General features: G+C 32.3%; 3 protein-coding genes across 19 annotated transcripts; 1 reads left to right on the top strand and 2 right to left on the bottom strand.

Annotated features, from left to right (window-relative positions):
* Positions 1-920: 920 nt before the first annotated feature.
* On the top strand, positions 921-7,848 carry LOC113869595 (RNA-binding protein 25). 15 transcript variants are annotated; one of them, XM_027506012.1, is made up of 10 exons: positions 1,197-1,749; positions 2,089-2,165; positions 2,326-2,412; positions 2,889-3,145; positions 3,462-3,614; positions 4,507-4,921; positions 5,066-5,731; positions 5,812-6,410; positions 7,206-7,467; positions 7,592-7,848. In XM_027506012.1, the coding sequence occupies exons 4-9, from the start codon at positions 2,921-2,923 to the stop codon at positions 7,455-7,457; spliced, it is 2,310 nt and encodes a 769-aa protein (XP_027361813.1). In that variant the 5' UTR covers positions 1,197-1,749; positions 2,089-2,165; positions 2,326-2,412; positions 2,889-2,920; the 3' UTR covers positions 7,458-7,467; positions 7,592-7,848. The 15 variants fall into 15 exon arrangements, with proteins under 15 accessions (XP_027361799.1, XP_027361801.1, XP_027361813.1 ...); XM_027506000.1 differs by having other exon boundaries at positions 1,162-1,749; positions 2,867-3,145; positions 7,206-7,751; XM_027506010.1 differs by having other exon boundaries at positions 2,344-2,412; positions 2,533-3,145; positions 7,206-7,751.
* Positions 7,643-10,943, bottom strand: LOC113869597 (U-box domain-containing protein 19-like). The gene has a single exon (XM_027506014.1). The coding sequence runs from the start codon at positions 10,884-10,886 to the stop codon at positions 8,838-8,840; it is 2,049 nt and encodes a 682-aa protein (XP_027361815.1). The 5' UTR covers positions 10,887-10,943; the 3' UTR covers positions 7,643-8,837.
* Positions 10,944-12,235: 1,292 nt separating this feature from the next.
* Positions 12,236-16,788, bottom strand: LOC113868887 (aldehyde dehydrogenase family 2 member B7, mitochondrial-like). 3 transcript variants are annotated; one of them, XM_027504858.1, is made up of 11 exons: positions 16,670-16,788; positions 15,888-16,019; positions 15,461-15,603; positions 15,195-15,348; positions 14,781-15,010; positions 14,295-14,384; positions 13,663-13,836; positions 13,441-13,578; positions 13,192-13,329; positions 13,041-13,102; positions 12,236-12,793 (listed from the first exon to the last, which is right to left on the bottom strand). In XM_027504858.1, exons 1-11 carry the CDS (start codon positions 16,749-16,751, stop codon positions 12,520-12,522), a joined length of 1,617 nt encoding a protein of 538 aa, XP_027360659.1. In that variant the 5' UTR covers positions 16,752-16,788; the 3' UTR covers positions 12,236-12,519. The 3 variants fall into 3 exon arrangements, with proteins under 3 accessions (XP_027360659.1, XP_027360660.1, XP_027360661.1); XM_027504859.1 differs by having other exon boundaries at positions 15,888-15,995; positions 16,667-16,748; XM_027504860.1 differs by lacking the exon at positions 16,670-16,788 and adding an exon at positions 16,144-16,191.
* Positions 16,789-22,457: the final 5,669 nt, after the last annotated feature.

Below are 22,457 nucleotides of genomic sequence, written 5' to 3'. Positions count from 1 at the left end.
AATTATGCAATACATTCTGATTTAATCTTTATCTCTCCCCTCCCTCACTCCTAACTATGTAGATATATTAATTCTTGTAAATACTTATCATCCCAAAGCATCTATTTAAAGTAAAATAAATAAATAAAAAATCGTTGACATTCAATTTACTTCACATCCCTGTGACACTCATTAGTAATTTATTTTAACATGACAACACATTAATAATAATATTTTTACCTGTTAAACATATTTTTAACTAACTTTACACCTTTTTAATGGTGTTTTTTTTACAACTACTTGTTTTATTTTTATTAGCATGTTATATTTACATGTAAACTGATTTCTGTATAAAAGTAACTAAAAAATGAACTTGTTTACACTTTTAATTCAAAAAATATGTTTAAAAAATAAAGGTTTGTTTGTTTTAAAATTTTTAAATTATTTGATAAAATATATTTTTTGTTTAAATTAAAACTATGGGTGACAAAACTCAATGACTACAATTTAAGTTAAAATAATATTTTACCGGTTAATTCACGTGTTTGATGGTTGATAAAAGTATATTTTAGAGATAATATATATATTTTTTAGATGTTAAAATCTAAAACTTAAAAACATCCAAATCATGGTTTTTTATTTAAAGTTGTCAAATTGAAATTTGATCCGATGGATTGATGACTAGTTTGCGAAAAGTGCTTTGGACCCTCCGATTTTATGATTGTCCCATAGATTCACAAACATTGTCCCATAGTCTTTTATCATTATATGTCAGTTTAATTTTACATTTTTACTTTCAATATATTTTTTTAAAATGATAGTATAAAATTGATTTTAAAAAGAGTAAAACACTTTCAAACATACCCTAAGATTTCTTTAATTTTCAATTTTTTAATGTAGAATGATGAGTACATAACTATGCTCCCATGTTAGTTACCCCGTGGCCCGTGCCATGCAATGCCTACGACATGAAAAAACATGAGTCTCTGGTAAAACATGGTTGATATATATGCTCGAATAAACTCAAATGAAAAAGTTACCATATATGTGAAATTTCCATTTTATCATTTTATTTTCCCAATATATTTCCATTTTTATCATTTTATTTCTTATTCCGTCTTTTTTTACAAGGTTCATCTTGAGTGTTCTATGAAAAATAAAAGTGGATGAATTTGTAGAGAGGTCTTATATAGCGCGAAGCAGTGGATCATACTTTTAAACATAACAAGGGGCACTCCATTTTCTCAAAGGTTTAGGGCACAAACACGCTCATCCAATTTCACTCTCACAATTCACAAATTCGTTCTTCAATGGCGGATTCCGTCTCTTCTACAGCAACCCTACCACCCAATCCCCAACCCTCCGAATCCGGACCTCCGAACCAACCCGATCCACTTCCCAAATCCTCAACGCCACCACCATCCACTCCCCTCGCCACAAACCCTAATCCCAATCCAACGTTACTACCTCCGCCGCCCACCGTATTATATGCTCCGCCGCAACTTCCCGGCGTTCTCCCTCCGTCCGTGCCGTCATTTCGGCCACTAGCTCCTCAATTCTCTCCCGTCCCGGCGCCAAACCCGGCCTTTCAAAACCCTAATGTTCCACCTCCCGGCGTGGCCAGCGCCGCCGCGGTTCCGGTGCCGCAGATGCAGCCGATGATGTCGTACCAGGTTCCTCCCGGCCAGCCGGCGAACCCGACCCTGCGTCCCTTCGCTCCGATGCCAAACGGTTACGCCGCAGCTCCGCAAGGGACCGTTCCTCCCGCGGGTGGGTGATTCTATCGTTCTTTACTCTGTTTTTCTCTCTCTCTCTCTCTCTGTGGCTGTGTGTATATATATATTTATATGTATGTGTGCATTTAAGCTTAACGCTTCTTCGTTGATTGTTCCAATTTTTTTACGAGTATGGAATTATTGTTATTGCTTACGCGCTGTGAAATATGTGAAGACTGTTGTTGAGTGCGTGCAGTGGCACAAAAGAGGACTATTATTAGCGTTGGTTGATAAATGTTATGGTATTATGAGTGGGAGGGGTTTGTTTTAGATGATGAGTGAGTTGGGAGAGATTTAATAAGGGGCATCGATGACGGGATGTTTTCTCCTACAGTGTCTTGATTGAATTCGGTGAGAAAGGTTCGAAGGCTTCATATTGCTTAAAGACACCTCTCTACAACTCATTTTTTGGTATGCACATATTTGCCTGGTTTCTTGATTGTTTTGTCTTTTATTAAAATTGGGAATCAACATTATACAGAGTGACATTCACAATTAAGAAAAATAAAAAGTAGAGTAATTGTTCTTTTGTCGATCTAAATAATGTATGGTTGTGTCGTGCTTATTTTAGTAGGCCACTTTCTGCTAGTTATAAGAGTACTTTCCCTTCGAGCCGATCATGTTTGCAACTGAATGCACGTTGGCCTTGTGTCATGAGGTATTGCAATCTTTTCAATTCTCTTTTCTCTCTATTGAAGTTTCATTCCATTTTTTATGCTGCAACGTGGGCTGCTATATATAAGAAAGAACTTATAACTCAATTAGAGTTTCTTCTTAGTAAACCATGCATACATGAGATTGTGCAAGTTACTGTTTGCAATTGGTGGATGGGATAGTTTGAGAAGCCTTCCATGTTGCAAGTGGTCAGACAAAGGTAAGTATTTTTTACATGTCAGTAAATTTCTAGATAGCATTTCTTATTGTTATCTTCAGGTTGTCACTTCAGCTGGTGATTGTTGGCTGTGCTGCCTTCTCTGTTATGCTTTTGATGTGTGGTAACCGCATTCCATTGTTCTTGTCGCATTTTTTTCTGCATATATCTTTAATGTTGTATTGATTTGCTTATGGTGTAAATATATTCACTCATCATCTGCTCTAATATATTTGCATAGATTTTTTTTCTACTTTATACAGGAATTCCTCGTTACCCGCCTCCATATGGAACTATGGTCCGGCCTGTTTATCCTCCACGGCCTCCTGGAGCAATTAATGTACCTCCAATATCACGCCCACCAGTTGCTGGGATCCCTGCAGTTCGCCCTATTATTCCTCCTGTTGTCAGACCTGTGGTTGCCCCCAGTGTTACTCCCACTGAAAAGCCTCAAACCACAGTTTACATTGGCAAGATTGCACCAACTGTGGAAAATGAGTTCATGCTATCTCTTCTTCAAGTAAATTTCTGAGTTTGGTCTTTTCTTTGGACCTTTTTCTTTAGCTTTAAACAGTGATTCCGTGATACAACTTTTTCTAGAGCTTTTTCAGAAGCCAATATTTTTTGCTTTTGAGAAAAGCACTAAAACAATATCATTGGAAAATTTACATAATTATTATAATTTTTTAAACTAAAAATCCCTTTTTCTCCAAAAAGGTGAAACAGACATGCCTATATTCTCTTTTGAGCCTTGCATTAATCAAGATATGTACTACACATCTCTATGAATTTTTTAGTATAATTATAAATTCACTGATTCAATTATTTCCTTTAAGTTATGTGGACCTATCAAGAGCTGGAAACGTCCTCAAGATTTATCAACTGGAACTCCTAAAGGTTTTGGTTTGTATGAGTTTGAGTCTGCAGAAGGGGTTCTCCGTGCCTTGCGTCTCCTTACTAAATTGAATATTGATGGGCAAGAACTAGTGGTATGTCTTCATCTTTTATTACTTTCTCATTGTATTTAATGTTAATACTGCATTTAAGTTCTTGCCCTTTTTATTTTACGCTGAAATTGTGGGCGTGTCAACATGATTGTTTACTGTTGGGCATGGCTATACTTCTAGTCAGTGCATACGAGTCATTTTAATGAATTTGAAAATTAATATGATTGAAATACTTGATAATTAAGTATGCCGCTGATGTGGGAAAAGAAATGTTGCTACTTCTTTTGACTTGATGGAGTGTGTTTCACATAGTTGTGTGGAGTTCTCTTTTATTTTTAAGGGGGGTGGGGAGGGTTTGTATGTGGAGGACATGTAAAATCTATTATTATCATCAATTTGAGTCATTCTACAATGAAATTCTGGCAATTTCACTATATATATATTGCCTTAACTTAATTTTTGGTTCAAGGTTGTGGGGTGCCTAGTTGAAGGTTTCATGAAACAAACACCAGTTCTTCTGTTATGTAGAGATCTTAAACATTTGGCAGATCCAAATACTATATTGTTTACTTTCTCCCAAATGTTTGGGACATACCTTAGTGTGAAGAATGAAATGTTTCCTAGCGACAATTATTAATTGGAGTTTTCAAAAAAGGTTCCATTGCTTGAAGTGAGTTTTTCAAGCTGCCTCCTGCCTTTTGCCATTAATTCTATTTGGAGTTAGTATATAGCTAATGTTTTTGGCACAAATGTTCATGCCATGGAGGTTGAACACTATAATCGAACATACTATTGCATCAGCATTTCCTAGTACAAAGTGTATACAATTTCTATGAACAAGATAAATAAGTGTTTCAATAAAGTCATGATAACAAAAAACATTTTTTTTCTCCATGTACATGTAAGGCTTTTAGCCATTTCTAATTTTTAACAGGTCAATGTGAATCAAGCTATGAAAGAATATCTGGAGCGGTATGTTAAGAAAAAACCTGAGAACTCAGAGAGCAAAGAAACTCAAACAGGAGTTGATAAAAATGATGAAGGTGCAAAACCGTCTGATGCCAATGAGGATGCAAAGCCTAATACAGATCACTCAAATAAAGAGGATAATGAAACTGGGAACAAGGAATCCCATGATGTGGCAAACTTTGGGATTATCACTGATGAAGATAGAGAAGCTGATCGCGAGGCTATAGAAAAGATCACAAAAATGATAGAGGAAAGGTTGAAGACAAGACCTTTGCCTCCACCACCTCCACAGCCTACTGGCGATGTCTCTGTGAATTTAACTTCAGAACAACCTGCTAAAACAAGAGATGGAGACTCTGATGTCGATACAGAGAAGAATGGTAAGGAAAAAAGTCACTTCAATTCCTGTATCTGTTCTCTGTTGAGTGTATACACAACAGGGCTATATTTTATCCTCAGGATATCTTTATCTCTTATTTATTTGTAAAATATTATTCATAAGCTTTTCTTTTCAAATTGTGTAGAAACAGCTGAAAATAAAAATGAGAGAGAGACAAACAGTGACAAACCAACTGGTGAACATGATAGGCCTGAAACCCCTGAGAGAAGGCATGACAGGAAAAGCAGAGAGAGAGACCGAGACAGGGAACTAAAACGAGAAAAGGAAAGAGAACTTGAAAGATATGAAAGAGAAGCAGAACGGGAACGTATTCGGAAAGAGAGGGAACAAAGACGGAGGGTTGAGGAGGCTGAGCGCCAGTATGAGGCATATTTGAAGGAATGGGAGTATAGAGAAAGAGAGAAAGAGAAAGAACGCCAGTATGAAAAGGAGAAGGAAAAGGAAAGGGAACGCAAACGGAGAAAGGAGATACTTTACGATGAAGAGGATGAGGATGAAGATTCTAGGAAGAGATGGCGTAGAAGTGTGCTAGAGGAGAAGAGAAAGAAGAGGCTGCGCGAGAAGGAAGATGACCTGGCAGACAGACAGAAAGAAGAGGAAGAAATTGCTGAGGCCAAAAAGAAGGCTGAGGAGGAACAGAAGCAGCAGAGGGATGCATTGAAGTTATTATCTGAGCATGTGGTAAATGTTGCTGATGAAAATATGGCTACTGAAGAGATTAATACTGAAGTCAAAAGCATTGTAGCTGAGCATGATACTGTGGCTGATTATAGTCGTGAAGGTCATATTGGTAAATTTCATAACTATTTGCAATTTGTGCTTTCCTCTCTGACTTATATTATTAACGGTAGTGATGCTTTACAATGACAGATGATGGTAATTCGTTTAACATCAATGATGAAGCAACCGTGGCATCTGTTGCTACAACTGATACACAGTCAAGTGGGAATGCTCCTACAAAAAAATTGGGATTTGGTCTAGTTGGTTCGGGGAAAAGAACAACCGTCCCTTCTGTTTTCCATGAAGAGGAGGACGATGATGCACACAAGGACAAAAAAATGAGGCCTTTGGTTCCAATTGATTACTCAACAGAAGAGTTGCAGGCTGTTCAACCTAATGCTTCTGGACCTACGCCACCAAATCTGGCTGCAGCTGCAGAATTTGCTAAGCGAATATCCAGTACAAATTTCAAGGAAGAGAAGCTGGATGGAGAACGGGATAGAAGTAGGCGTTCAAATGAGAAGTCAAACCATCGGGATAGGGACAGGAGTGATGAAGATGGCATTCACAACAGAGATGAAAACAAGGAGAGAAATCCTGACCGTGACAGGGATCGAGATCATGGATCAGAGAAACTTAAGACTTCTGATAACAAAAGGCTCTTGGATGCGAAACAATTAATTGATATGATACCAAAAACCAAGGAGGAGTTGTTCTCATATGAGATAGACTGGGCGGTGTATGATAAGGTACATTGTCCTAATATTCAGATTTTGAATTATATTATCATTTGATTTTGAACTAATCAAAAGAGAGTTGTCTAGTCTATATTTAATTTTCACTTGAGCCAGATTGGTACACCTTAATCACTATTTTGGGTTCACTAGTGTAATTGTGTAAGATTGTTGATAGAAAGGTTGGAGCATTGTAGTTGCTGTGTGGAAGGAAGGAACTGTTCTGAGAGCCTAAAAAACCTGGGAAGTTTGAGGAGCCTATTAAATTTTATTAGTGAACTTTTGACAAATGATTGAAAAAGGAAAAACACCACTATAGCCCCTGATTGTTTTATTTTTTTTAGTGTGTATTCTGGGATATAGGAATGCTAGCCACACACTTTTGAACACATTCTTTTATACACTCCTTATGATTAGTTTCATAAATTGGTTACTTTATGTGCTTTGATTTTTATTTTTTTAATGGACAATAAGTTAGAGAATATGTCTGCAATATTTCTCTTTTGGCACATTTTGGATTTGTAGGAACATAAAAAGTATGAAAGTATGAAAATAAACGGGGTTCATATTGGAACCTTCTCACTTTAGGAACATAATGTTGATATATTTAAAATGTCTTTTGAAAATTTATTCAAGAACAGCCTTATATTTTTTAAGATTGCTTCACCTCACAGTCACACTCAGTTGGGTGGAATAGCCCTTGCAGACTTTTTTTAAGGTGCTTTTGTTTGTAGATGTTTTAGGTTACTTGGGTTTGTACAACCTTGTCATACTTTCTAAATATTTGGTTCTGTACCGTGTTCTTTTCAGCACCAATTACATGAAAGAATGAGGCCTTGGATTTCGAAGAAAATCAAAGAGTTTTTGGGAGAAGAAGAAAATACATTGATAGATTATATTGTTTCCAGTACACAAGAACATGTGAAAGCTTCCCAAATGCTTGAGCGTCTTCAGATCATTTTGGATGAAGAGGCAGAAATGTTTGTTCTCAAGATGTGGAGGATGCTTATCTTTGAAATAAAGAAAGTAGAGACAGGGCTAGCTTTGAGGTCAAAATCATGATTCGTTGATTGTATGTTCCTTGTTTCCTTTTCTACTGAATTGATATTTTTATCATCATCCGCATCCCATGTCAAGTCTTTACGCTAAATTGTAAAATGGCTTTATAATCATAAATGGTTTAATGAATTTTTCAGTCTATTGCTTCAAGATTCAAGAAGTTATCCGGATGAACTACCATTTTATTTACCTGTGAGAATCGAGTGGCAATTTTTGTCATGTGAATGGTCTGGGACATTTTTTTTACTGCCCTGGACTTACTTTTGTTTTTCTTTGGAAATAAGAAATACCGTCACTAAATAATACTTACCCTTTTGGAATTTACTTATCTTACGACTATTTTTTTGTCCGGTCTCACATATCAGTTCTATGGTAAGGTAACCCCTCTTTCTGTAATAATAATGTGTACCTTTCTTTTATAAGGAAATGCCTCGTTTTAGTGCCGGGAATTTTAAATATCGATCCCTATAGTTTCAGGTAAACTTTACATTTTATAGAATGTTTATTTTAATTTATTTTGGTACAAAGTGATTGAAAGAAACTGAAGTAAAATTAATTAATTTTGAGGATTAGGAGAATTTATTAAAATTAAAGACGATTGATTAAGAGGTGTGTTAGGAATATATTTTTTATTAATTTAATTGTTGTTCTAAATTTATTAAAGATTATACAATTATAAGTGAGATTTATTAAATTAGAAGTGAACATGTTCTCTGTGATTCTTAATAAATTTAAGTTGGTAATAAAGTGTGCTTAAGAGTTTGTTAAAAAAAATCTTGCTAACATTTTACTTAATTGTTATTTAACTTTATTGGCATTATCACTCCACCGAGTGAAAAGTCAGTGAGAAAATAACTTTGGGATATAAGATCATTATTTGGGTTGGGAGGTATTATTGCTGTTTCTTTAACATCGATTTCTCTTTAACATCGATTTTCGAAACGATCAAATGGACCACAAAGATAAGCAAAGTATTTCCATTGAATTATTTTTTATGGCGTTAAACTCGTTAATAAGGCATATACATAGCAAATTAATCCTAGAAGGTACTTGTATCGTTATAAACGAAGTATTTTACATCGCAGTTCTACACAGGCCTGAAACTTTTGTCGTGGAGACAATAAAAGAGGAGGAAAATTTGGATATTATTCCTCATTAATTGACGTTATGCAACCTTATTTGATAAATATTCAACAGATCAATGAATAATTGTACATGCTTCATGGTCAAAAGCAGAAGCTGATAAAATTATTAGCTCTTTAAAATGCGAACTAATATCACGAGTATAAACAACAGAAATAAGCACATTTATACACTAGTATCTACAATTCGTATCCTTAAAACAAATCAAAGAATACCCAGATGAACCAAAAAAATACTAGGTTACCAAACATGAACAAATTGTTCTTGTGGAATAACTGAAGTCTTGAAGCCAGAAGACCTTTCATAAAAATCATGAAGGATCCTGATGAGAGCACTGGCCCTTTTATTTGCTCGACATGTGCCTTCACTGAGTTGGGAATATAAAGATCCCATAAGAGAAGGGATCTTCACTAAATGAGCAACCACGTCTACTCCACCATTTATTGAAAGAGAAAGCAATAAAGACACGCAATGCTCCTTCCCCACCCTTGAAGTGGAAGAACTCAAAATTTCAACAGCTACAAGCAAAGCTCCAAAGTGAAGGATTGCTAATGTTCCCTCACTCCTCTCTGCCATAGTCGCTAGAATTGCAAGTGAGTCTGTGATGAGTTCTTCCTTTTCACATCCTTTTAAGATGTTAATCAACAAAGGAATTGCTCCAGCTCTTAGCACCCTCCTATGATTTTCAGGGTGCTTAAGGAGGCCAAAAATTGCAACCAAACCATTCTTTTTGCTTCGATCAGAGCCATCTTCGATGAGCCTGATCAATGATGGAATTGCTTCTGGCTCGTCTCCTATCATGTTCCCATACTCAGCATTTGAAGCAAGGTAAAACAACACAGCAGCAGCATGCTGGCGAGCTTCAATCTTTATCCCTTTCTTTAAGACCCCCACAATCAATTCCAACCCCAAATTCTCAACCATCTCAGCTCTACTCTTTGAGTATTTTGAGAGATTCAAAATGGCTGCAATGGCATTCTCTTGTGTCAATGAATCTCTCAAAGACAACAACAAAAGAGGAACCAAACCAGCTTCCACCAAACAAGACCTACTAAAAATGCTTGTTTTGGAAAGAAGCCTTATTTCCAAAGCAGCTCGGTTCTTCTCTTCCCCAGTTCCATTCTCAAGCCTTCCACGGAGAAAACCACCCAACATTTTCATTGTTTCCTCTTCTGCCACACTTCCTGGCTGCACTGTTCTGGGGATGTCCCGATTCCTACGACCCAAATCAGCAAAAGCAATGCCATTTGCATAGCAATATTGCTGAATCAACCTCCGTAGCACCAAGTTCGGGACCAATTCAATGCTACTAAGCCTTTTACCCGTCTTGGGACATACTGCATTTCCACTTCTAAACCATTTGAGAATTGAAGAACGATCATAAGTATGACCGGTCTCTATTGTCACCGGATCACTCATAAACTCCAAAGAGATTGGACATCGAAAATCATCTGAGTTAATGCAACTCAGAATCACCTCATTTTCAATGCTCCTTTCAGATTTCTTGTTACCTTCTGCACCATCAACATCCTCCATCACCACGCATCTACAATAACTCATGAACCCAATCAAACCACTCAAAAAATCCACCTTTCTCTTCCCCTCATTCAAACACTCAAACCCAATTTCACCCTCCAAAAACTTCACCTCCTTGTTACACTCACTCCACCTCCTAACCCCAATATAATCAAGAACCCACTTCAGATCACCCTCATTCGGGGCAACCCGCTTTCCAAACAGGGTCAAACCCGACATAACACCCATCACAACCCGTTTATCATCAGGCTCAAATTCAAACATGGCCTTCCTAGCTTGCTTCATCAGCAACAAAATCTGCTCCTTAGCTTCCACAGAGACCTCAACAGAACCAAAAGGGAAAATGTCCAAAGCAGTGGCCATGGATCTGGCCAAGACCCGAAACTGAGTTGCGACCCGATCCGATTCCATTAACATGTAAAGCCTTGCACCTTCGCGGGAAGAGTCTTCCAGCAAGAAAAGAAGCTTCTGGAAGGTGAGGTGGAGCTCCGACAAACTAAGGGTAGCCGGGTCGGGAAGACCCAAATGAAGGTCTCGGATCTCATGAAGGAAAGGTTGGAGAAGCCGGGCCAAACGAATGGCGTTTCTCGCGTTTCGCTTGTTACAAGGGAAGAATCTGTGTTGGGAATTAGAAATGGCGTTGGAGAGAGTGATGAGCGAAGAGAGAAGGGTTGAGGGAGCAATGTTCTCGCAGGGATGAACCGCCGGGAACGTTAGTATCCGGCGATCCGAACCATGTGTTTTTCGGATCATAGAAATAAAGGTATGCGTTGGAGTTTTGTGTTTAGGAACTTTGGATAATTCGTGTGTTGTTTTGTTTTCATGGGAACGAAGTCGGATATTTATAGGAAGCGATGGGAGGGGACACGCGTCGAAAGGTGATTTGGTGATAGTGGAATTTTGGATTATTGAGGGGAAGACACGTGGGGTTTTGTGTGGATCTGTGAAAAGGAGGGTTCGGAGGAAGTGACGCGTGGCGCGAGGAAAGTGGAAAGAGAACGTGCTTTTGAAGGTGCTTCGAGGGACGAAGCCGACAGCCATTCAGGTTTACGACGTGGAATTATGAGTTCAACGTTAAGATTGCAATTCTTTTTTATAAATAAATACAATTGCGGCTTTGGGTTGGCCAATTATTTCCATTTTGCATTAATTAATTCCACCCATTTTCTGGTCAAACTTTCTGGTTTTTCTTCAGTAATGTTACATTATCTTATTATTTAATTTTATTATTATTATTATTAACTATAATTTTTAAGATAAACGATGAATATATAACTAAAATTGCTAAGTTATATTTCATAAAAAATTATTTATTACCATAAAAATTATTAAGTATTATAATTTTTTCATAAAGTTGTTGTTTTTAATCATTTAAAATCAATTTTAAAGGTTAAAGATAACAAAATTAATTTTTTGATACTTAATTAAGTATTAAATAAAAGAGATTTACTTTATCCTCTTACCTGTCACTCCAATAAATTTTTTATTTAGTAATTAAAAAGATATATATGTACAAATATAAAAATAAATAAAATTTTAAATAAAAACAAGAATGTATTTAATGTCTTAAAAATATATAAGATATTTACTTATTTTTTATTTATCAGAGCATTTATAGGAAGATGTTATAAGGGGATATAGATTCTTTTTTACCTTTTTTTTTTTTGGGTCTTAAACTTGTTTTTGTCACGCTTTTGGTCTTTTGTGTGTAAATTATTTGGTCTTTTTGGAAACCGGTGCTCAATAGGCCCTATTCCTTCAGTTGTGCCATGGGCCTGTTTAACCTGTTTTTGATCTAGAAGGCTCATTAAGAAAAGCCAGCTTTGACAAGAAAAACAGGAGGCCAACTGAAAGGACCCAAATAAAAGAGTGAAAAAATGGACCAACATAGTATTACCCATAACATCTGTTAGTCATTTGTTTGCAAAATGTGATAGGGGAACGCTCATCTGAATTACTTTATGACACTATTAATATATGAATTTTATCCATTATCCTAAATGTAAAGTTCGTTTAAGGAATCAAAATATATTAGTAACATTTAATTACTAATACATTTTGAAAAGGAACAATGTCCTATGAGAAGTGAGAACGGGTGTATGAGGTGGTCTTAGACTATCATTATTCATTATGCAAATTTGATTCCATTCTGAGCCAACAAGAATTCAATATTTTTAGAAGTCCACCACTACATTGAATTTTAGAATAGAGTATTATTTTGTGATACCCATAAAATGCAAGGGCAAAATAACATTATCCAAGTATCCCACCCCAAAAAATAAACATTTCCAAATGATGACAGATATCATAATAACGATTTAATCATCCTTATTATTGGAGCCTATTTATTAATTTTTTCATAAAAAAGAGCAGAAGCTATTGATGTTCAAAGCCAAGCAGGGTTCTTCAAGGATGTAACAACAGCCTTCACTTGCAAGTAGTTCCTAAGACTATATTCTCCTTTTTCTTTTCCGTGTCCACTCATCTTGAATCCTCCAAAGGGAATTGCTGCATCAAATGTATCAAAGCTGTTCACCCATACTGTTCCAACTCGCAATGCTCGAGCTAAAGTGTTAGCAGTGTCAATGTTTTTTGTGAACACCCCTGCTGCAAGGCCATAGGGTGTGTTATTTGCTCTTCTAATTACCTCATCAAGGTCCCTATTATCATCACACACAAACAAACATATTAGTGAAAATGCAAAAGCACAAAGATAGACAGCTTAATTCAGTACTTATTCAATACATTTTTATCAGGTGAGGACTTGTGATATAAATTTCATCATAAAAATTGTTTGAATAAGCTAAAAAAACTCATGAGAGTCATAAGTTAATTTAATAAACTTGCCATAAGATCTTTCAAACATCTATATAACATTATCTGTAAAATAGGAATCACTGTTCATACCTGAATTTTAATATGGATTGCACTGGGCCAAAGATCTCATCCTTTGCAATCAGCATGCCATCCTAGTAGTTGTTACAATTAGTAACACTAGACGTCACATTTTTAGCATCTTTGATCAAATGAGAGTGAAATTGAAAGATATTATATGCACCTGAACATTTGAGAAGACAGTAGGCTGAACATAGAAGCCCTTGTTGCCAAGTCTCTCTCCACCAGCTTCAAGTGTAGCTCCACTTTCAACACCGGTTCTAATATACTTCAGTATTTTCTCCAATTGTTCTGAATCAATCTGATTTGTTTGCATCATACACAAAATCATCAATTTAGCAGGGCACTTTAATAGACTATCATACACGATGAAGTATATCAAATTAGGATAATTCTCTCTTCATTTTGTTACCTGAGGACCTTGCTCTATTCCCTGCTTGAATGGATCGCCAACAGAACGCTTCAAAGCACGTGCCTTCGCCTTCTCAACAAACTCGTCGTACACACGTTCATGTACAAATGTTCTAGACCCAGCACAGCAGCATTGTCCCTGAATGGCACAAAAAACACCAATCGATTTGTCTCTGAACTCTTTGAAAGACAATTGTTTGACCATCTCTATATTTGAATATACCTGATTAAAGAACAATGCAAAGTGTGCTAGCTCAACAGCCTCATCTACATCAGCATCTTCGCTTACAATAAAAGGGGATTTCCCACCAAGCTCCAAAGTTACTGGCTTAAGATTGCTTCTTGCCGCAAGTTCAAGGACAACTTTTCCAGTTTCAGTTGAACCAGTAAAAGCAAGCTGCAACAAAATGTCACAAAGCAAAGACTATTATTTTACAAACTCTTTTCTTAGCATCTAGTTTGATTACAAGCACTTTATTTGGGACAAAAAACTCATTCCTTCCACTACCAAAATTATTACATTGCTTCACTAAAGGGGTTTGCAAATGTTGAGGAAACAAGTGTATAGCTGAGGATCAAAAGGGGGGTAGAGGGGGTGAAAATGAATACTAATGAAAAATTAAGAGGGTGTTTGATTTCAGGAAATGTTTTTTGTTTTCATTTCATTTCCTGTTTTCTAGGATTTGAATAAAAAATACTGAAAATAATTTTTTCTGTTTTCATAATTTTCTATATAAATTCTAGAAAACAGGAAGCCGAATTTCAGCATGTGTTAGTTTTGTAATTAAAAGTCAAACTGGAAATAAAAATAGTAAATATTTACACAAACTAAGCAGGCCCTAAATCTCTTGATACCTTATCTATGTCCATGTGACTAGCAATAGCAGCACCAGCTGTTGGACCAAAGCCAGATATTACATTCAGAACACCGGGAGGAAGTCCAGCCTGCCAGGCATGTTAAATTTGGCATGAACATTAAAATATATATATAACTTCTCATTTTTTCCAACAAAATAAAAGAGCACAGACAACTACATAAATAAGTGGAATTAACTTATCAAATTGGCATAGTATCCCACGTAGAGTATTTACAAGCAAGGTGATCACAAAATGTACAGACTAAAAGAAGGAGATAATAGTTATCTAAGCATTGGTTCATTTCCGTGCGTGGAGAATGGTTTGAAAACAAATTAAACATAATGATGCTATCAATTATAAGTGGGATACATGATATGGAATATCACCCACCTCATGATAAAATGAGGCAAGTTAAGCAATTTGAACAAGTTAAGAAATAGACTAAAATCAATCTTTCGAAGTCATGTATGCAATATCACCCACCTCATGTAGTAACTTGGATACATACAAAGCAGATAATGGAGTCTGCTCAGCTGTTTTAAGAACAACAGTGTTACCACAGGCCAATGCTGGCCCAACCTTCCAAGCAAACATGAGAAGAGGGAAGTTCCACGGGATGATCTGACCAGCAACACCGATTGGTTCGTGCAATGTTTGCACATGATGTGGCCCATCAGCAGGAACTGTGAGACCATGAATCTTATCTGCCCAACCTGAGAAATGTAGAAAAACACGAGTTAGTGTATGTCTAGAAATAATAGCTTATTTTTTCAAAAGGTTGCCTCTGGCAAGAAATAAGCCATTATTTCTTCAAAATAAGTTGAACAAGACACGCCTTTAGTATTAGTTTCATTCATCAATCAATAAGAAGACAATGAGAAAGTTAATTCCACATACCAGCATAGTATCGAAATAGACGAACCAGCATTGGAATTTCAATTTGAGCAGATTGTTCATATGGCTTGCCATTATCCCAAGTCTCTAGTGCAGCAAGCTCGTCATTATGCTTTTCAAACAGATCAGCGGCACGCAACAATATCCTTTGTCTTTCCTACAACAAGGACACAAGGATTTAGTTGAACAATCATGGGACAAAAGATCATGACTTGGTACATGGTTCAACAACCAGAAGAATTAAAAAACAAGGTGAAGAGTAAAAATACATAGGCTGTCATCCTTGGCCAAGGTCCATGATCAAAGGCTTTGCGTGCAGCTGCAACTGCTCGATCAACATCTTCATGGTCACCCTCAGCAACACGAGAAATCACATCTCCTGTTCTCGGATCCAACGTTGGAAAAGTTTTGCCTGCAGTTAAGAGAATCACCTCAGTAAGTCATAACTACCAAACAGTTAGTTATTTCAACCATTAAAAATTGACGCTATATATAATATCACATTTAAAAAAATATATTTACTTATTTTTTATCTTTTCTTTACACCTACAGTTAAAGGAATACATTACAAAAATATAGGAGACAACTAAAAGTTGTCCTTAAAATTGTTCAATAAACAAATCAAAATGCTTATTTTATGTCCAAATGTTGAAGTGGATAGGGATAAAAATAGAGGGCCAAAAAAAAAAGACTAACCAGAAGCCGCATCAACGAATTTTCCATCAATTAAGAGCTGAGTGTTTTCTACTTTAACTGGTGGTTTAATTGGTTCTCCAATAGCAGCAGCAGTGCTGTATTTATGCCCTGTGCCCAAAGAACCACTCCCACCTGAAAATAAAAAATAAAAAAAAAAGTATCAATGACCTAAAAATCTTACTAAAAATAATAACCCACTAACGAAAACCCCAAATAATAAAAAAAAAGTAAGGCTAAAAAGCACCAAAACAAACACCAATCAAAGGCATGATTATGTGGCATGTGCTCCAACATCAAGATTGTACTAGGAAGTAGCTTCCAATTTGCTACACATGCACTTGGAAAGTAACATGTACTTGTAGAGGTAGTGAAAGAAACAGGTGCTAACTGAGGGGCCAATCAATAAATGGAAGAACAGAACGGAGTACACAACTTCCTCTTACCCACCACAAATAGCACTTTCAGTTAAAATATTGGTGAAGCTCCAATTTTTTTATATCCCATTTGGCCAATGATCATATAATTTTTTGAAGTGCTTTTCATTATCTCTATCCAAATAATAACCGCTGATCCAACCATCTCCAAATAAATTGGAGATCATCATGAAAATCATAAGAAAATGATCCCACTCCACCACAATTGGAACTTGGACCGTCTAAATCAATTGAAAAACCCGGTAAACCAAATTTTAAAAAAATACAAAATTGAAGATCATTTTCATTTTACACACGTTCTCAATAACCAAGCAAAACTTGGAAGTGATAAATAGCAAGTGGTACTACCTCTAGAAAACAAAGAAGTAGTGGAAGCAGAAGAGAAAGAACGAGATAACAGCCTTGAGATCCTCAAAGAAGAAGCCATCATCAATTTTCCTTTCTTCTTCTTTTGTCTCCACTACTATTCAATTCAGTTCGTGAAACGCTTCCAAGTTTTGAAGTTTATATAGTTGCAATATTAGCTTGTAAAATTGAAACACCGAACCTTAACCATTGTGAATGTAGTCGTAACTGTTACGGAATACCATCACTCATCCCAAAATAATGAGAAATAAAAGCATGAGCTACCAGAATATGTTCACATCACAGCACACCTTCAGTAATGGCTTTGATTGCCCAATTTGAGCGTTGAATATATGCAAATTTTGTTATGGCGGCAGTCTCTGTTTGGCTGTTTCCTTCCATTTCTAACAATAACAGTTCCGTATACTATTCTTTTACTTTTTTGTTTCTGTTTTTTATACTTACAACTCAAAAATATAATTTCAAACTAATTTAAATCATCCATCCTGACACGTATTTTTTTTCCCATCAAATTGGTGTCAACAAATTTTCTTAATTACTTGTAGAGAAATCATTAAATATGTTTTATGTTTAAAGATGATAATGAATACATAGATTTTTTTATGAAATATCTACTTTATTAAGAAGAAGATAGTTATTAAGAAAAATTATAAAAGGATTTAGCAATATTCTTATTTTCTTACTTTATTGATTAACATTTTAGTTTAAGGGATAGGATCCACTGTATTATTGCGGGATCGTTCAAGTAATAAGATTCAATTCTCTAGCAAAAATTATGAATTTTCTTAATCAATCAACTTAATTCTGCCATTTTTTTTTGTTTTAAATAATTGTGGACATTTTAAAAATACATGTAATTTATAAAATGCTAATCTCAACCCTAATTTAAGTAACTGATAATAGTAATATTAAATTAAAAATATTTATCACAATCATTTATGCATTGCACAAGTATCATTGAATTAAAATATTTTTCTATAAATAATTAAAAATATATTGTGTGATTATTTTTAAGAAGAGTAAATATTATATCAAATAAAAAATTTAATCTAAAATGAATTTTAGTTAAAATAAATATATGATGTAGAAAAAATATTTGACATGATGAAAAAATATATTCTCTAAAATTACTTTTGATTCAAAAGTTAATACTTATAAATTATATCTAGAAGCTGATGTAATAAATGTATTTTTATTAAAAACTATTTTTTCTGTTTAAATTTAATTTTAAAGGTTGAAATTATAAAAAAAACACTATTTTTTATGCTCCAAATAAGCATGTGATTCAAAAAGTGTGGGAAATGGATTCTTGGGATTAGGGGCGTGGTGTAGAATGATTTAACATACCATGCCATGCTGACTATGTTTAAATTTTGCCTTTTTCTCTGTCTTCCTATGTTGTTTGTACTTTTGTTATTAGATTTATTTTAAACATGTTTTTAATTTTTATATATTTATAAGATTTATTTTGTTAAAGTTTACTTTTAATTTTTAAAAAATTTAGTTAATAATTAAACAGTAAAACAAAATTTTGAATACGTAAGCCATTATATTTTCATAAACTTTGCAGTTGACCAATTTATGATGAGCATGGGACCCACAATATAATTTTCTCATCAAAATTCTTTTAGTCGTGTAAATGCTGCCAACATTTTTGGTACAAACTCGTGACGAATAAGGATTGAAAGTTTTCAACCTTCTACGCCGACGATAATAGGTTTTGAAAATTATTTCTACAAAGTTTAGGTTTTAACTTAACAATTTGACAAAAATTAATTAAATAGTTTTTAAAATTTGAAAAAAAATAAAAAATTATATTTTATTAAATAAAGTATAATTTTGCACATCTTAATTTCCTATTAATTTACCTACTGAAAATATCTAAACTCGTTAACTTTTGAAAGCGTTACAGAACTTTTCTTAATGTATTTAAGAATAAAAAAATAATTTCAAGATTGAATAAAAAGGTGATTTAATTTTTAGAAATTTTTATTTAATCATAATTTGATTTGTGTTTGACTACAGTCACAAAATTTAATTTTTATTTAGAATGATTTATTAGTCCCTTAATTAATCTTAAAAATCTTTAAAACAGCTTCTTAAAAACTAAAATATAATTATTGTAATAAAATGTTTTATTAATTTAATATAATATCACATAATAATTTTAAAGTGACTGTTTTAACAAAACAAGTAATTTTATTAAGGAAAAAAAATCTAAACAAACGGACTCTAACTGTAAAACTAACATTTATATATAAATGTAAATACTAATTTATAAATAAGAGCATTTTTAGAAATTTTTTTATCGTATCATGGGAATATTTTAGATTGTGTATTTAATTTTTAATTAAATATTAATTTAAATTTTAAGATTTCTTAAAAATATTTTAAATTTCTAACATTATTTTTTATCATTAATAATTATAATGTTTTTTAAAATCATTAAATTTTACAGTTGTCATATAATATAATTTTGATTATTTATTTATAAAATTTAATTTAAGTTAATAATAATCATACTCGAAAAAATTACTAATTAATACTAAAAGCACGATTCAGATATTTAATAGAAAATATAAATCAGGTGAAAACTAGATAAGTTTTGTCAAGACTTCGTACCATTCAGTAAAATTTATTCTTGAATTGATATTTTACTGTTAAAAATTAATACTCTGTGTGTAGATATATAGGACTAATTTCAAATATATAAAATAATATTTTTTTGTTTATATATACATATATATATATTTTTTTCTTTTAATATGATATGTATTTTTTAAAATAATAGTTTAAATTATTTAAAATCAATAATAAAAATTAATGTTACTATCTTTTGTTGTATTTAGTCTATAACTTAAAAATATACCTAAAAATGTTATTTCACAGTTGTTCAAAAACCAGTTATTATTATTTATTATATGTCGTGATTATATCATGATAGTGAAAGACACAACAGTCATAATTAGGTGATACATTTTTATATATAATCAAATGGTGCTTCCTTGAATTTTATAAAATTGACTTTAATTTCTTTTAAACAATTGTCGGTAACGTAACTAAGTGTAATGTAATATTTATTTACATGTACTGACAACGAAAAACATCTAAATTATTTCAATAAAACTAAAATAAAAAATAGTTATCATTACATAAATATTAATTTTAATTTTAACAATTAGATATATATATATAATGTTAAAATTATAAAAAACTAAAATAATGTGTAAGTCAAAATATAAGAACTAAAAAATATAATTAATCTAAAAAATCTTTAAAAGTAAGTGATTTGATATCGGTTAAACAAGATATTAGATTCAAGTATTTGTAAAAAAAAATTAATATTAAACTTATTTATTATATTCGAGTGCACGATTTAGATGGAATCTGAATTGAATCAGATAGGAAACAAAAGGAAAATTAAAAAATACAGTTAATCATATTTTATCTATAATTTTTTTTTACTTATATTTATATTCATGTTATTTTTATCATATAAAAAATGATAGAAAATAAATAATTTCCATGAGACTTGCAACAAATTTGACATGAGTCTCGTGTTTGTTTGAATCGGGATAGTAGAATTATATGACTCACTAATTTTGCATTTCACGTACCTAATTGTAAACGTACGTGTTACATGCGTGATACAATTAATCGCGGGAAGTTACCTAATAATGTTAATAACACAATTTTTAATATATTTTTATCATTTATTAAAAATTTAAAAGTACGAGAGAAAAATATTAATTTATAATAAATTTTATATTTTTAATAAATTTTAATTAATAATTAAGTGTATTAGAAAGTATTACTCTTAAGTTAGATTACATTAGATAGTTAGCATTGTGGAATTATATGTTTAAAAGCTGTAACAATTATTGTATACCATGTGTATTACATGTGATGCATAGTGATAAAAACAATATGGACTGAGTATCTCGTGTCTAGCTTTAAGTATACCATGTGTATTACATGTGATGCATAGTGATATAATTAATCATTATCTGTATTTAAAATACGTATTTATGCTCTCTTTTTCTTTCCTGAAATCAATTTTATTTTTATATTTCCAATATTAAAAATATCCCAGCAAACTAGTTATTTAGCTAAAGTGGGGTTTAGTGTATATATGAATTAATTATAAAAGATTATTCAATAATTAATCATATCTATTATTGTTATTAGAGAAATAAGTTCATATTAAAATACGCTAATTGAAAAAATATTTTGTTTTATTTAAGTTTTTCAAAAATTGGTTTTATCGTAAAATTACAAAAATTAATTTATTTGAAATTATTAATTATATAAAAATACTAAATCATTGTAGATAAAATAATATTGTAATTTTCAATCAATGTATCCATAATCAAGTATTTGACCTGTACTGGGCCACTAAACTATTAACCCACTGTGATTCATTTTTTTCGCACACACCAAGTTTTCGAATAATTATATTTTTTTAATTACAAATCAATTATAAGATAATTTTTTTATATTTTAAAATATCAAATACATTTACTATTTATTTGATTTTTTAAAATATTATAAGATAAGATGAAAATTTAATTTAAATTTAATAGATAATAGTACAAATATTTACGATGGGAAAAAAATTTATATTTGAAACAGGTCTCAGTATTAATGCTTGTTTATTGCTTGAGAGATAAAAAAAACCAGACTCATTCATATATTATGTTAATTTTCTTCCCCATCAAAACTACATTCATTATCTACTGCTGTCTCCACCATTGTTATCACTTGTTTAGCTAGTTATTGTGTTATTTTTACAATTTATTGAAGACATGTGAAATAAGTGAATTTACCATTTTTTTTTAATCTTCATATATTTGAAAAGTCACTTTAACTATTTTATGACTTGTTTGTTTAATTTATAAGTTTATTCTCTTAAAAACAGAAAGTGCTTATTTTTTATTTTTTGCTATTAAAAGAAAAAAAAGAAAGTGTTTATTAAACGAACTTATCGCAATAACATATAGTTTCTCATGCATTATTTAAAATAACGTTTCAACTTATCGACGACTTATTATTATCTTATTTTTTACTCTAAAAAATTTATATTTTTCCTAATCTATAGTATCCATTAATAATAATACTATTTTTTTTAAAAGAATTACTCCTTCAATATCACAATATTCATTTTAAATTATATTAAATTATTTAATCGTTAAACAAAAAATTACAATAATTCAACATTAAGTAAAAACGTACACCAATAATAATCTAAAAAATATATTAAAACCATGTCAGCATATATTTTTATGTAATTTTATTTTTATAAAGTACTTTAATTGTTAGTTTTACTTAATACTTACAATGCAATAAACAAACTAACAATGTGTACTTAAAAATTTATTTTTCAACTTCACCTAATTTATCAAATTTAATTTATACAGTTGAGATTTGGTATAAATCTCTAAAATTTATATCTATGTTAATAAATCTTATCCTTATATATATATATATATATATATATATATATATATATATATATATATATACACGTGAGAGAATTCAATAAATATTGATATGCGAGTACCCACAACATTTGTTTTGTTACTTTTTCATTTTAATTTTAAAATATTTTATATTTTTGATATATAATTTAAAATATATAAAAAGTTGAGTACTTACTAATTTGCTTGTATTCTCTTTAGTGATCATATAAAATTGTTCACAAATTTCAACACACAATAGATAAACATAAGCCTATACATGGATAAATAAAATTACATTTATTGTAATTTTA

The sequence above is a fragment of the Abrus precatorius genome, unplaced genomic scaffold (genome assembly GCF_003935025.1).
Source record: "Abrus precatorius isolate BTA unplaced genomic scaffold, Abrus_2018 Scaffold6, whole genome shotgun sequence".
Lineage (NCBI taxonomy): Eukaryota > Viridiplantae > Streptophyta > Magnoliopsida > Fabales > Fabaceae > Abrus > Abrus precatorius.
The sequence above is the reverse complement of the archived record's forward strand: the minus strand, read 5'-3'. Positions and strand labels throughout refer to the sequence as shown.

Coding starts and splice junctions, on each gene's coding strand:
- LOC113869595 (XM_027505999.1), top strand. CDS start 1,290: ATGGCGGATTCCGTCTCTTCTACAGCAACCCTACCACCCAATCCCCAA. Junction 1,750..2,888: donor AGGGACCGTTCCTCCCGCGG/GTGGGTGATTCT, acceptor TACTTTATACAG/GAATTCCTCGTTACCCGCCT. Junction 4,922..5,065: donor TGTCGATACAGAGAAGAATG/GTAAGGAAAAAA, acceptor CAAATTGTGTAG/AAACAGCTGAAAATAAAAAT.
- LOC113869597 (XM_027506014.1), bottom strand. CDS start 10,886: ATGATCCGAAAAACACATGGTTCGGATCGCCGGATACTAACGTTCCCG.
- LOC113868887 (XM_027504858.1), bottom strand. CDS start 16,751: ATGATGGCTTCTTCTTTGAGGATCTCAAGGCTGTTATCTCGTTCTTTC. Junction 15,349..15,460: donor GGCCAAGGATGACAGCCTAT/GTATTTTTACTC, acceptor TCCTTGTTGTAG/GAAAGACAAAGGATATTGTT. Junction 12,794..13,040: donor CAATCCATATTAAAATTCAG/GTATGAACAGTG, acceptor TGATGATAATAG/GGACCTTGATGAGGTAATTA.